Source organism: Lactuca sativa, chromosome 3 (assembly GCF_002870075.4).
Source record: "Lactuca sativa cultivar Salinas chromosome 3, Lsat_Salinas_v11, whole genome shotgun sequence".
Classification (NCBI taxonomy): Eukaryota; Viridiplantae; Streptophyta; class Magnoliopsida; order Asterales; family Asteraceae; genus Lactuca; species Lactuca sativa.
In genome coordinates this window covers 33,807,023-33,820,546 of record NC_056625.2, presented here as the reverse complement: position 1 = coordinate 33,820,546, position 13,524 = coordinate 33,807,023, and the positions used below count along the sequence as shown (strand labels likewise).

General features: G+C 37.0%; 3 protein-coding genes across 3 annotated transcripts; 2 read left to right on the top strand and 1 right to left on the bottom strand.

Moving 5' to 3' along the window:
- The first annotated feature begins 5,441 nt into the window (after positions 1-5,441).
- LOC111917256 (uncharacterized) lies at positions 5,442-7,358 on the top strand. The gene is made up of 3 exons (XM_023912935.3): positions 5,442-6,284; positions 6,474-6,715; positions 6,803-7,358. Exons 1-3 carry the CDS (start codon positions 5,814-5,816, stop codon positions 7,035-7,037), a joined length of 948 nt encoding a protein of 315 aa, XP_023768703.1. The 5' UTR covers positions 5,442-5,813; the 3' UTR covers positions 7,038-7,358.
- Positions 7,359-7,673: 315 nt separating this feature from the next.
- LOC111917258 (uncharacterized) lies at positions 7,674-9,245 on the top strand. The gene is made up of 3 exons (XM_023912938.3): positions 7,674-8,275; positions 8,430-8,671; positions 8,748-9,245. The coding sequence occupies exons 1-3, from the start codon at positions 7,805-7,807 to the stop codon at positions 8,992-8,994; spliced, it is 960 nt and encodes a 319-aa protein (XP_023768706.1). The 5' UTR covers positions 7,674-7,804; the 3' UTR covers positions 8,995-9,245.
- A 1,124-nt stretch (positions 9,246-10,369) lies between these two features.
- On the bottom strand, positions 10,370-12,830 carry LOC111917257 (uncharacterized). The gene is made up of 3 exons (XM_023912937.3): positions 12,307-12,830; positions 11,976-12,220; positions 10,370-11,891 (listed from the first exon to the last, which is right to left on the bottom strand). Exons 1-3 carry the CDS (start codon positions 12,781-12,783, stop codon positions 11,645-11,647), a joined length of 969 nt encoding a protein of 322 aa, XP_023768705.1. The 5' UTR covers positions 12,784-12,830; the 3' UTR covers positions 10,370-11,644.
- Between the last annotated feature and the right edge of the window lie 694 nt (positions 12,831-13,524).

Below are 13,524 nucleotides of genomic sequence, written 5' to 3'. Positions count from 1 at the left end.
GGTTGGATCGGTTTTTTACAATTCGGTTTTAAGAATCAAGACATTTCAACAAATATATAACTTTAGTATTAACTTACTCTATAATATAAACTAAAAAATATTGTTTAATTAGTTGTGAATTAAAACTTATAAATAACTATCAAGAAAAATATATTATATATTACTACTTTATAGACAATTTTTTTTATAAGTAGATATCAAAGTATTATAAATGATGAAAATTTTTTATATACTAAATACAAAATTGCAAAAATGGTCCCTATGGTATGCATTTTTTGGGGGTTTTGGTCCAAACCACGAGTTTTTTGGTTTTGTGGTCCTTTTGGACTGGTTTGTTTGTGAGAATGGTCCCTATACTTAACACCCGTTAAAAAGAATCCGTTAACCCCCTCATGTGCCTTGCACGTGAGGGCATTTCTGTCTTTTTACTTACAGGGACCATTTTGGCATACAAATGTCAACACTTCCTTCTACCTTTTATCCCTCATTTACAATCCCAAACACCCGTCAACTCCCTACCTCCCTCCTTCTTCCTTCTGCTCCATTAAACCTGCAAAAAAAAATCGTTATCCAAAGAACCTAATCGAAGCAAAAGGAGACAAGGTCATACTTTAAAGTCGAAATGGTGTACGTAATGTGGCAGATCAGACCAAAAAATGAAGTTGTCGACGTATCATCCTTATATGGTAAGTTGCTCTGTTTTCTTAAACATTCCTATTTTTCATTTTACCCTTGACTTATACTAAAATCCGCCAAATTTTGACTTTGTTATCATGTACAATTTTGACTTGTAGCGGGTGCACCCACATGGTTTAGTATTAAGCTTCATCATGGTGGGAAGTTTACTAAGTTACCTGACATAAAGTATACTGGAGGTGAAGTGCGTTATGTTGATTATGTGGACATAGATGAGTTTTCTGTACATGAACTTGATGCCATAATGCTTGACCTAGGTTACCCAGACCCACGGATGATTGAATTGAGAGTTGAATCCCCAGTGATATACTACCATTTCAGGATACCCAATGGTGACTTTCAATTTGGTCTTAGAGCTTTAGGGAATGATCAAGATGTTATCAATCTTTCTAAATTTATTCAAAATAACAAGTTGATTGAAGTGTACACAGAACATGGGAAGACAAATCTACTCACATACTTCATGTCTCCAAATGCAAAGGGTAAAGTTGTCATTGAGGAATTACCAGAAAATGATGATTAAGGGGCTAAATATGAGGCTGAAGTTCATGTAGAATCTCCATTGAGAAATATGAACCATGTCAATGATGAGCCAATTGGTGAGTACATGTCTTTGATTCTTTTTAGGAGTAAAACTGATGCATTCTCTCCAGAGTATAGAAGGGGTAGAGTTGGGAATTAAAAAAGAGAGGAAGGTTCTTGTAGCAAGAGGCTTAATTTAGAGGATATTGATGATTTAAAAGAGAAGGAAAACACTAATGAGGGTGTTAAGGAGGTTCATGAGGCTGCAACTGTTGTTGAAGGATGCTACAATCCATTTACTTCAAATATTGCTAATGTAGGGGATGAGATGATTGGGGTTCATGATAATGACCATATTGATGGATGCTACAACACCCCACACATTAATGATGATGAACAATATAATGAGATTTTTGACAACCTTATGGAAAATTTAAATGGAAGTGATGAGTATGTTGAAGAGTATGAAGGGGATGTTGAATCTGAAGAGAGTGATGAAGAGTATGAAAAGGATGAAGGTGATGATCATGATGGGAAACGATCAGAAAATGAAGATAAAGTGGATGACATAATGGATGAGGAGAACAATATAGAAGATGTTGATGTGGACATGGCAGACTTCTTTCTAAATGTTGAAGGAGCATGTATTAATGATGGTCATGAACCTGAAGATATGGAAGTGATCAACAATAAGGAGTTCGAATCATTGGATGAAGGATCAGACCAAGACAGAGAAAGAAGAGCTCTTATAAAAAATTTGGGAAAAGAAAAAAGGTGCAACCTTGGGTCAGTACATATACAGTCATTCTCAGTGGGGCAAAAGTTTAAAAGTAAAAAAGAATTAAAGGAGTTAATTGATGTGCACGCACTAGAAACAAGAAGGAATCTATTCTTTAAAAAAAATGACAGTCAAAGGCTTAGGGCACAGTGCAGAGGAGTTGTACCTGTCATCAATAAAAGTCAAGTGGGGACTCAACCTACCACTTCAAAAAGCAGGGGCAAAGAAGTAAAGACACAAAAAGAAACATGTGGTTGGTATATACATGCATCTAGGTCAAACCCTGAATCTGACTGGTTTATAAGGACCTTAAACCAAACTCATACATGCTTACAAACAAGAAAACTCAGAGCTTGTATTGCTTCTTTAATCTGCAAGAAAATCATAGATCAAGTTGAGGCAGATCCGAAGATTCCTTTGAGAGCCATACAAGATCACTTTCAAAAGACCTACCAGGTGGGTATTTCAATGGATAAGGTGTTTAGGGCAAAAGATATGGCAAGAAAGCATGTAACTGGGGACTACACAAAACAGTTTGAGTTGTTGAGGGACTATGCTCTTGAACTTGAAGCTACAAACCCACACACAACAGTCAAAGTAGATGTGTGTCCTAATGGCAACCCTGCATCCCCAACAAGGCAGTTTAGAAGGATTTATGTATGCTTGGGTCCACTGAAAAAAGGTTTCAAAGCATGTCTTAGAGACTTAGTAGGTTTGGATGGTGCCTTCATGAAAGGCCCATTCCCTGGTTAGGTTCTTACAACAGTTGGTCTAGATTCCAACAATAGAATTTATCCCTTAGCCTATGCAATTGTTGAGTCTGAAAACACAGCTAGCTGGAAGTGGTTTTTAGAAAACCTTGGGGATGACTTGGAGCTTGGGAGCAACTCAAACTATACTTTCATAAGTGACATGCAAAAGGTAAATTACAATTCATCAATTGATCATTTAGATTGTGTTTTTTTTACCAAGAAATTAATTCTAATTATTGTATGTTGAGTCATGTAGGGATTACAAATTGCAGTTGATCAATTGTTTCCCAATGCTGAGCATAGGTATTGTATTAGACATATTCATGACAATATGAGAAAGAAGTGGGGGCAAACTGAGTACAAGGACCATTTATGGAGGTGTGCATCAGCAACCACCATTCCTGAGTTTGAACATTTGATGAAAGAGTTTAGTGAGTATGATAAGGAGGCATGTCAATGGTTGAAGCAAATTCCTCCTGTACATTGGGCAAGGAGTCATTTCTCAGGTAATTGTATATGTTTGCATATGGTAAAGATTATATGTTTCAGTTATTTATCAGCATTAATTGTATGTTATTGTAATGTGCAGGAAGAGCTGTTTCTGATGTGTTGATTTCAAACATGTGTGAAGTGTTTAATGGGAAGATAGAGAAAGGCAGGGACAAACCTGTAATTTCATGTTTAGAGTTCATTAGGGAGTATCTAATGAAGAGGATATGCAATGTCATGAAGGCAATGAAGAAGGCTAAAGGTCCACTAACACCTACAGCAACAGACATCCTAGATGCAAGGAAAAAAAGGTGCTTCACAATATATTGCTAGGTGGAATGGGGCAAACAAGTATCAAGTCACTGGAGCATTGCAAGATCAACATGTGGTGGATGTTAGGAACCAAACCTGTACTTGCAGAAAGTGGGAATTAATGGGAATACCTTGCAGGCATGCAATTGCAACTCTGAATGAAATGAGCAAAGACCCTGAGGCTGAGCTTGACATTTACAAGTGGGTACACAAGGTGTATTGGCTAGAGACATGGCAAAAAGCTTATTCATTTAAGGTGGAACCAATTAAAGGGAGACTCATGTGGCCTAAAAGTAATTGTCCAACAAAGCTAATCCCTCCTCCACATCGCACTTAGGTGGGAAGGCCTAAGAAAAAAAGAAGACAAAGTGAGGGTGAAAGGTTAAGCAAAAGGCAGAAGGCAAGTGAAGGTGATGGAGTCAATGAGATGCAAGGAGAACATTCCCAAGGGCCAACAAATGATGGAGTGCAGAAGCTATCAAGGAAACATATTAGTGTTACTTGTAGCAAATGCAAGAATAAGGACACAACTCTAGGACCTGTAAAGGGCAAGGAGGGAATCAATCTAAGAAGTGATTATGGTTATTTGTTGTGGTGCAATGACTATTTAGTTTCTTGTTGTTAAAAACTGTTTGTTTTTGAAAACTTTAGTTATGGTTTGATGATGTGGTTATGTATGGTGCACAGACACTTGTATGCTTAACTTGGTAATGGTTTTTGGTTCCACTCATGTGGTTAATGGAATGTTCATTTTGGTAAATTTATGACATGTATTTTGGTAATGTACTTTTGTTACATTTTGGTTCTATTTATGTGCTTATATTTGACAACTGATACACATTTTGAACACATTTTCACACTTGAATATCATTTATATCATTAACAACATTGGAATTCATTACAAACATGATGAAGTCAAATTACAACAAAATTATACCATTTTTACCCTGCATCACTTGATCAACAAAAATCCCCACATTTGCCTAACCCTATCCCTTACATAGACCAAATACTAAAGATAACAATCACAAACATAAACCAACTTGCACATAAATACATCTTCAGCTTGAAACCTTCATCCTTCAATGCATCACACCTTGCCTCCAACATGTTGTTCCTGCTCAAAAGTCCATTGCACTGTTCCTGTAACATGTTGATACTTCTTACCAGCCCATTACATCTTTCCTCCAACGTATTTATGTTTCTTAGAAGACCAGGTATGATGGTTTTACTCCTAGCACACATAGCCGGGTCAACCCACCTGATAAACCCACAAACAGAATCCTTAGTAGGGCAAGCATAAAACCTCCTGCCGGGATTTAGTGGTGTCCAAGACGTTTTCACCAAAGCAAGCTTTCCACAAAAACAAACCACCATTGTTCGATTGCAAGTCAGGAAAGGAGAAATGGAAGAGAATAGTCGTTGGGGAAGAACAGTTAAGAACGTTGGGGAAGAAGATTTGTTGGGGAAGAAGCTGGGAAAAGAAAACGATATATAAAGGATGTTTTATTTTTCCATATGCAAAAATGGTCCCTATAAGTAAAAGGACAGAAGTACCCTCACGTGCAAGGCACATGAGGGGGTTAACAGATTCTATTTAACGGATGTTAAGTACAGGGACCATTCTCACAAACAAACCAGTCCAAAAGGACCACAAAATCAAAAAACTCGTGGTTTGGACCAAAACTCCAAAAAATTGCATACCACATGGACCATTTTTGCAATTAAGTCTATACTAAAAGAATAATTTAATAAATTTATAAATTATTAAAAATATATATTAGAAAGAACAAAATAATAAATTGTAATTTGGTTTTTTTGGATTATTTGTTTTTTTTTTTTAATGTAAACCAAAACCAATCCGAAATCCAAAATAATAATTCGATTTTGCTAAAACCAATCCAAAAATTCAAATATTCAAACCAAATAATACGTTCAAAATTGTCCAAATATTCATACTTCAAAAAATCCAAAAGTCCAATTAGCCAATTGGTTTTATTGAGAGCCCTAAATTTGCCTACCAGACGCACCATTTTCGCAATTTTGTCTTTCCGCCCGCCACGAAGCTCGTCACTTTAGAATGATGGAAGAGTATAATGTGCACCAAACTACCGATAGTAGACAGCAGGCCAGGCACCTATTAAATATTTCAGATTTCGTGAAATTCAAGGATGGATCAAAGGCTTCAAGATACTTCGACTATCTCGAAACAGATTCCCGTGCCCAATTTTGCAGAGTTGTGATCCAAATCAACAGAGACGAAGATGGAAAGGATAGAGCACAAGATGATCAGCGTCAACGGTATCAATATGCATGTTGCAGAGATGGGTCAAGGCCCAATTGTACTACTAATCCACGGTTTCCCTGAGCTCTGGTACTCCTGGCGCCACCAGATCATCTACCTCGCCGCTCATGGGTACCGAGCAGTAGCCCCGGACCTCCGTGGTTACGGAGACACCACCGGTGCACCTATCGACGATCCTACCAAGTTCACTACACTTCACGTTGCCGGCGACATGGTCGCACTCATCGATTCTCTTGGTGCCGATAAGGTGTTTGTTGTCGGGCATGACTGGGGCGCCTTGATTGCTTGGCGCCTGTGTTTGTTTAGACCTGACAAAGTTAAAGCCTTGGTCAATTTGAGCGTTCACTTTACCCCAAGAAACCCTAAACGGAAAATTTTAGAGAATGCTCGTGCTGCATACGGAGATGATCACTACATGTGCAGATTTCAGGTGACATTTGTTCTTCGTTTCACTTGGTTTTGATGGGAAAATGCTGTCAAACCTATTAATTTGAGCTACGATGATTTATCGCTTCTGCTGTTACGGATTAAAGACTCTTACCCTAATGTCACGAATCATAACTTACTTTCATCTCTTTGGGCTCAATCTTTTTAACTCTCGTTTTTAACTTTGTTGCAGGAACCAGGGGAAATGGAAGCTGTGTTTGCTAGTTATGGAACCAAGAAAGTTATTGAGAAATTCTTGACATACAGGGATCGTGCTCCTTTTTATTTCCCTACAGATAAGCCCTTTGGAGCTTTGTATGGTACCCCTGTCATCTTGCCATCATGGCTATCTGAAGAAGATGTTGATTATTACACCAAAAAATTCGAGCAAACTGGCTTTACAGGAGCACTAAATTACTACCGTTGTGTTGACCTGTTAGTTCCTTTACAATTCTTTGAAAATTCAAATCACTACCCTTCATTTGTTTCTGGAAATTGAAATCTTGATTATCTTACTTGTAGAGACTGGGAACTGGAAGCACCATGGACAGATGCTAGAGCAAGTGTTCCAGTAAAGTATATTGTTGGGGAGTTAGATTTGGTGTATAATAAGGAATACGTAAAGGGTGGTGGATTTAAGAAAAATGTACCTCAGTTGGAGGAAGTTGTGGTGATTGAAGGTGCAGCTCACTTCATCACTCAAGAAATACCAGACAAGATCAACAAACACATTTATGACTTCTTGCAGAAGTTCTAATGTTCTGATTTGGGGGAGCTTCCATGGAGGAGTGTAGAATGAAATTAAGGAAGATTGATTACACCAATTGTAATATGTAAAGGGGATTAGTAATCACCTCCATACATATATAATTCAGCATACATAAGGTGTTAAATTACAATACCTAGTGATATCTTACTTTGAGTTGTATGTTTCACCAACACTTAGGTAGTTGTTGCATGTTTTAGAGGTGTTTGTGGTGCATGTGGTCGGGAGGAGTGGGAACTATAAAATAAGGTTCATTCTGACTTGCATCTTATTTTATTTCAAGAACAATATTTATATAGGCAGTATAATGTTTTATGTGTAGATTAGTAAAGTATATTATTGTTTCTTGGACAATGTAAGATTTATTGCTAATCGCACATGGTAGTAATCAATTTTTAAAATATTAAAAATGTTATAACGTAATAAAATTAATACTTGGATTAATAAAAATATATAATATTCTAAATTTTTTAAAAATATAGTATTTATTATATTTAAAAATTAAAGTGTACAAATAAAAATTTAATGTTTAAAAATAGTATAAAGTATAAACGAAATTTACCCTATTTCAGATTACTTTTGAATTTTGATTACATAAAAATGACATGTTTTCATTTTTGGAAAAGAACGTCTAACAAACTATCAATAATGCGCACATTAATCTCGTGGATGGATAATGCTTCAAGATACCGACTCTCTTGAAATATACTCCTTTGTACAATTTTGCAGAATTGTGCTCCAAATCGATACAGACGAAGATGGAAGGGATAGAGCACAAGATGATAAGCGTCAACGGCATCAACATGCACATCGCAGAGATGGGTCAAGGTCCAATTGTACTTCTAATCCACGGTTTCCCTGAGCTCTGGTACTCTTGGCGCCACCAGATCATCTACCTCGCCGCCCACGGGTACCGTGCGGTCGCCCCTGACCTCCGTGGCTACGGAGACACCACCGGTGCACCTATCGACGATCCTACCAAGTTCACTACACTTCATGTTGTCGGCGACATGGTCGCACTCATCGACGCTCTTGGTGCAGATAAGGTGTTTGTTGTTGGGCATGACTGGGGCGCCATGATTGCTTGGCGCCTGTGTTTGTTTAGACCTGACAAAGTTAAAGCCTTAGTCAATTTGAGCGTTCATTTTAGCCCGAGAAACACTAAACGGAAAACGGTAGAGAATATGCGTGCTGCATATGGAGATGATCACTACATTTGCAGATTTCAGGTGAGATTTGCTCTTCCTTTCATTTAATTTGATGAGAAAATGCTGTCGAACCATTAGTTTGAGCTATACGTATGCGGATTTATTACCAAAACTTAGTCTTATTTTCATGTCTTTGGGCTCAATCTTTTTGACTCTCGTTTTAATTTTGTTGTAGAAACCAGGGGAAATTGAAGCTGTGTTGGCGAGTGTTGGAACCAAGAAAGTTGTGGAGAAATTCTTGACACACCGTGATATCAATCCAATTTACTTCCCCAAAGGTAAGCCCTTTGGAGATGCACACGATACTCCTATCATCTTGCCATCATGGTTATCGGAACAAGATGTTGATTATTACACCAAAAAGTTTGAGCAAACTGGTTTCACAGGAGGAATAAACTACTACCGTTCTATGGACCTGTAAGGTTTTTTTTTTCCACTCCTTCCTCTTATTTGGACTTTTTGAAATTTGAAATCTTGATTATCTTGTATACAGAAACTGGGAACTGGAAGCACCATGGACAGATGCTAAAGTAAGTGTACCAGTGAAATTCATTGTTGGAGAGTTAGATTTGGTGTATCATATCCCAGGCGTGAAGGACTACATAAATGGTGGTGGATTCACGAAATATGTGCCTTTGTTGGATGAAGTTGTGGTGATCCAAGGTGCAGCTCATTTCATCACTCAAGAAACACCAGACAAGGTCAACAAACACATTTATGACTTCCTCCAGAAGTTCTAACATCCCTTAATGTTCTGATTTGGGGGAGATTTCATGGACAAGTGTAGAATGAAAGGAAACATTGATTGCTGTCATTTACTTTATAGGTTATGCATTGTCTTGAAAAGCATATACTTGTATTTAAACACCAATGAGTCAAAGGCTGCATAAACGACAAATATTATGCTAATGTAACACAGTTTAGTGCAACACTTTCAGGTTGCATATTTGACAGAAACATATTGCTATGCATAATTAGGCTTTCAATAGCATCTTCAACATGCCTTTTTTTTTTAGTTGACTGTCTCATTGAAAAAACTTGTTCACTAATTAATTAAGACAAAATTACAAAAATGGTCCCTGTGGTATGTATTTTTTTGCGGTTTTAGTCCAAACCCTTACTTTTTTGGGTTCGTGGTGCTTTTGAGTTAGTTTCATTGCGGATTTGGTCCCTCCGTAAACTAAAATGACTTTAATATCACTGGGTATTTATTTTTCTATTTCTAAGTTCATTTTTTTTAAGTTTTAATAATTATTTTTTCATTTTAATAATTAAAAAAAATAAAAATGCTCTCTCTCTCTCTCTCTCTCTCTCTCTCTCTCTCTCTTGTCAGAACTCACTCCGAATAAAAAAATTCCATACAAAACCCAGGTAGAAGATATTGAATTCAAATTCATTTATGACTTGGAAGTTCTCTCCCTCTCTGTTTCTTGTTAGAAAAAAGGGATGAACAGATTGTTTGGATTATCTGAAAGTCGTGAATCACTATCAAATTGAAGTATTTCGATGGTACATATTGAACACTCAATTGAATGAAATTCAGAGATACGAAATCAGAGAATGTATGTGAAATGTTCTTCAAAAAATATACCAGACCAAAACAACTATAGATTTCTGTCTGAAAACTGTCACTAGACAGTTACAAACTGTCATAAAAAACTACCAAACCTGTCATTAAACGGATCTTAGGGAAAAAAGGGTCAACCTTCGACCCCAGCCAGGGGTTGCCGCCCCTAGGACCTCGCTCCCAAGGGCGTTGCCCCCGGACCTCGTTCGTTTAGGGGATTCGCCCCTAAATAACAGTGTACTTTGAATCTTGAAAAAGTTGAACAAGTGTGCACTCCTACACCATCCTAACTTGTTCAATATTCAACAAGATTACTTTTGATCAGCAAATTTAATCCTATTACACTTAAATAATATTGATGATATAAAATCACCAACATTTCTCGCTCCCTGTATCTCACCTCATGAAGGATTTCATGGGCTTCGAATTGGTGAATTTCAGAAGGCGATCGGAGATCATGGAGGCAATCGAACCCCCACTGGGTCCGATCAAAACCCTCCTCCCCTAACCCCTCTAGTTAAACCCATTTTCAATTTAATGCTTCCCTCTTCTCTGTTCATCTTTTTTTTTTTTTTTTTTTTTTTTTTTTTTTTTTTTTGTATCTAATCTCTTTTCCCTCTTCTCTGATGGATGCTTCCCTCTTCAATGATTTGTGGAATTCGTTGTTGTTGATTGCTCTTCATTTTTAAAGTTATTGTTACAGAGATTTCGAGGTCCGATAACAAAATTAATTGGGTTTTAAAATTTAGGGTTCTGTTCTTTTTTCCTCCTATCCTTTTCAATTCCATAGTTATGGACTTTAAGGAATTCGCAATTCAATCCATGAAGATTATACATCCCCCGATTTCTCGCCCTTAGTTACATCAGGTTCTGTTCTTTTTATCCTCCGGAAACCTCTCCAGATTGTTTCTCAACTTGTTCAACATCAGATTATCGATCAAGGAAGTCGATTTGGATCTCTAGACTTTTGTTTCTGAATCAGGCGCAAATTCTTTCTTTCCACAAAGATTGACAACATATGTGATGTTTGGGTGATGTTCGGGTCGGTTTGCTTGATAGTACGATTCATGACTTCGAATTTGAGGTTGGGGTGGTCGAATTTGGCAGGTAGATCGATGTTCCTCATCTTTTTCTAAGGTCTCCATTAGTTGGAAATTGGAGAATAACAAGGTCTGATGGAAGCACAAACAAGCAGGAGATGTAAATACCCCTAAATCAATATGTCATCGAATCCCTCTCAGGTCCCCAAATCGAAGATTATCATACAAATATCTGGTAATGAATCGGTGGAAAGAAATCTAAAAAAGAGGAAAGAAATAAAAGTATTAAGGAGTGTGGTGGGTTGCTCCAGAAATGGAAATAAGTGTTTGTTCTTGAGTTCTTGAAAACCCAGAAATATTGTGGAGAGAGAGAGAGAGAGAGAGAGAGAGAGAGAGAGAGAGAGAGAGAGAGAGAGAGCCCACTTATTTTTTAAATAAATAAATGAATACAAGATTTTAGAAAAATGAAAGAAAAATAGAAAATAAATACCCCAAGGGCATTACATTCATTTCAATTTACCGAGGGACCAAAAACGCAATAAAACTACCTCAAAAGGACCACAAATCCAAAAAAAGTCATGGTTTGGACTAAAGGCCCAAAAAAATGCATACCACAGGGACCATTTTTGCAATTTTGTCATTAATTAAAGCCAAACATTAGTATCCAGCCTCACATTATTTAAACTAGAAGCAACAAAGCTTTGAACTTCTTACCCAAAACACCAGTATAAATTTCATATGGAATGCACATCCATTATAAGTTGGAAAGAAGCTGGAAATTGATCAGAATTTGTGCAGAAAGTCGATTATGAGCTGGTTAATCTCATGGGGCTTCTCTTGATTGATGAAGTGGGCCGCACCTTCCATAACAACAACGTCGTCCAGAAAAGGAACATCTTTCTGAAACCCACCATTGTGTATGTAGTCTTTGATGCCAGGCATATGATATACCAAGTCCAGGTTGCCAACGATGAACTTAGATGGCACCATCACTTTTGCACCCTGCCATGCTGCAGTGAGCTCCCAGTGCCTTTACAAACAAACACAAGAAAAAAGAAAAAATGAATCAACTGTTAATTTGCTGTTGGACTTTGTGCTTGTGAAATTAACTTACAAGTGGAAAGCACGATAGTAGTTGATTCCACCAGAAAAGCTTGTCTTTTGGAGTTGAGTAGCAAAGTAGTCAACATCTTGTTCAGACAACCAAGGTGGCAAGGTGACTGGGGCATCGCCTGGTGAATAATGAAATCCTTTACCTTTAGGAAAATACCATGGCTCAGGTTCTCTAAATGTTAAGAACTTTTTAACTGCTGTTCGTGTACCCAGTTTAGCTAACTCGGCTTCAATTTCACCTGGTTCCTACACTCATGACTCATATATAAAGTTATACTCTTTAACAATTAAGTAACTCATACATGCACCTTCTTTTTGTAAATCAATCGTACCTGAAATCTGGTCATGTAGTGATCCTCCCCATATGCATCTGTCAACATCTCGACCATGTCTCGTTTTGGGTTTCTGGGAAGAAACGGCACACTCAGGTTTACCAAGGCTTTGACTCTTTCAGGTCTAAACATACACAAATGCCAAGCAATGAATGCACCCCAATCATGACCCACAACAAACGCCTTTTCACCTTCACTAGTTATGGCATCAAGAAGCCCAATCAAGTCGCCTACCAGATGGTGGATGGTGAACTTGGTGTGGTCATTCACTGGTGCACCCATTGTGTCACCATAGCCACGGAGGTCTGGTGCCACAGCTCGGTAGCCATGATCTGCAAAATACAGAATTTGGTGGCGCCAGGAGTACCACAGCTCAGGGAAGCCATGGAGGAACAAGATTAATGGACCTTCACCTTTTTCTGCTATGTGAATGTCAAGTCCATTGGCACTCACTGTCTTGTGTTCTATACTCTCCATCTTGTATAGTTTTGGGAGTGTCAACTGCCAACGCCTAAATGTTTTAGGCTTTATATATATCTATCTATCTCTTGTCTAACAGCTGAAGTCCACACTTTTTCTATCAACTATTTTGTAGCCGTAAGTGACTATTATACCTTTGTAGCCGTCCACCACAAGTCAATAACTTTTTCTATTCAACTTTTGGAAAAATATATTTGATAAACTTTTAGACAAATTTATTCTTTTATAAAATCATTATATGATATTAGCTACTCTGATTTTATTCACATGTTATATTTATTTTGTTTTATTAAGTAGCATTATAGATATTTACTAATTTCCTAAAACATATGTTATATTAGATGAATACTTCAAACACAATAAATCAACACAACTAACGCATGAATTTGTATGGATATCAAAACCAGAAAACCACATGCATACGGAATATAAATGAAAATCCACTATAAATGAGAATGTATGTAATATATAGCGAAATTATAAATAACCTTATGACTTTATATAATAAACAGAACATGTTTGTAATATACAGCGAAATTATAAATAACCTTATGAAGGGTATAATTTAAATAATTTAGAAATCTTAGAATGTTGGACTCCGATACTTCTTATAACAATATTATTGTTATTTGATAGACAAGTACAGACAAATGATTGTAAGAGATTGAAGTTTTAATTTTAAAAGTGACATATATATATATATATATATATATATATATATATATATATATATATATA

Coding starts and splice junctions, on each gene's coding strand:
- LOC111917256 (XM_023912935.3), top strand. CDS start 5,814: ATGGAAAGGATAGAGCACAAGATGATCAGCGTCAACGGTATCAATATG. Junction 6,285..6,473: donor ACTACATGTGCAGATTTCAG/GTGACATTTGTT, acceptor ACTTTGTTGCAG/GAACCAGGGGAAATGGAAGC. Junction 6,716..6,802: donor TACTACCGTTGTGTTGACCT/GTTAGTTCCTTT, acceptor TCTTACTTGTAG/AGACTGGGAACTGGAAGCAC.
- LOC111917258 (XM_023912938.3), top strand. CDS start 7,805: ATGGAAGGGATAGAGCACAAGATGATAAGCGTCAACGGCATCAACATG. Junction 8,276..8,429: donor ACTACATTTGCAGATTTCAG/GTGAGATTTGCT, acceptor ATTTTGTTGTAG/AAACCAGGGGAAATTGAAGC. Junction 8,672..8,747: donor TACTACCGTTCTATGGACCT/GTAAGGTTTTTT, acceptor TCTTGTATACAG/AAACTGGGAACTGGAAGCAC.
- LOC111917257 (XM_023912937.3), bottom strand. CDS start 12,783: ATGGAGAGTATAGAACACAAGACAGTGAGTGCCAATGGACTTGACATT. Junction 12,221..12,306: donor ACTACATGACCAGATTTCAG/GTACGATTGATT, acceptor TCATGAGTGTAG/GAACCAGGTGAAATTGAAGC. Junction 11,892..11,975: donor TACTATCGTGCTTTCCACTT/GTAAGTTAATTT, acceptor TTGTTTGTAAAG/GCACTGGGAGCTCACTGCAG.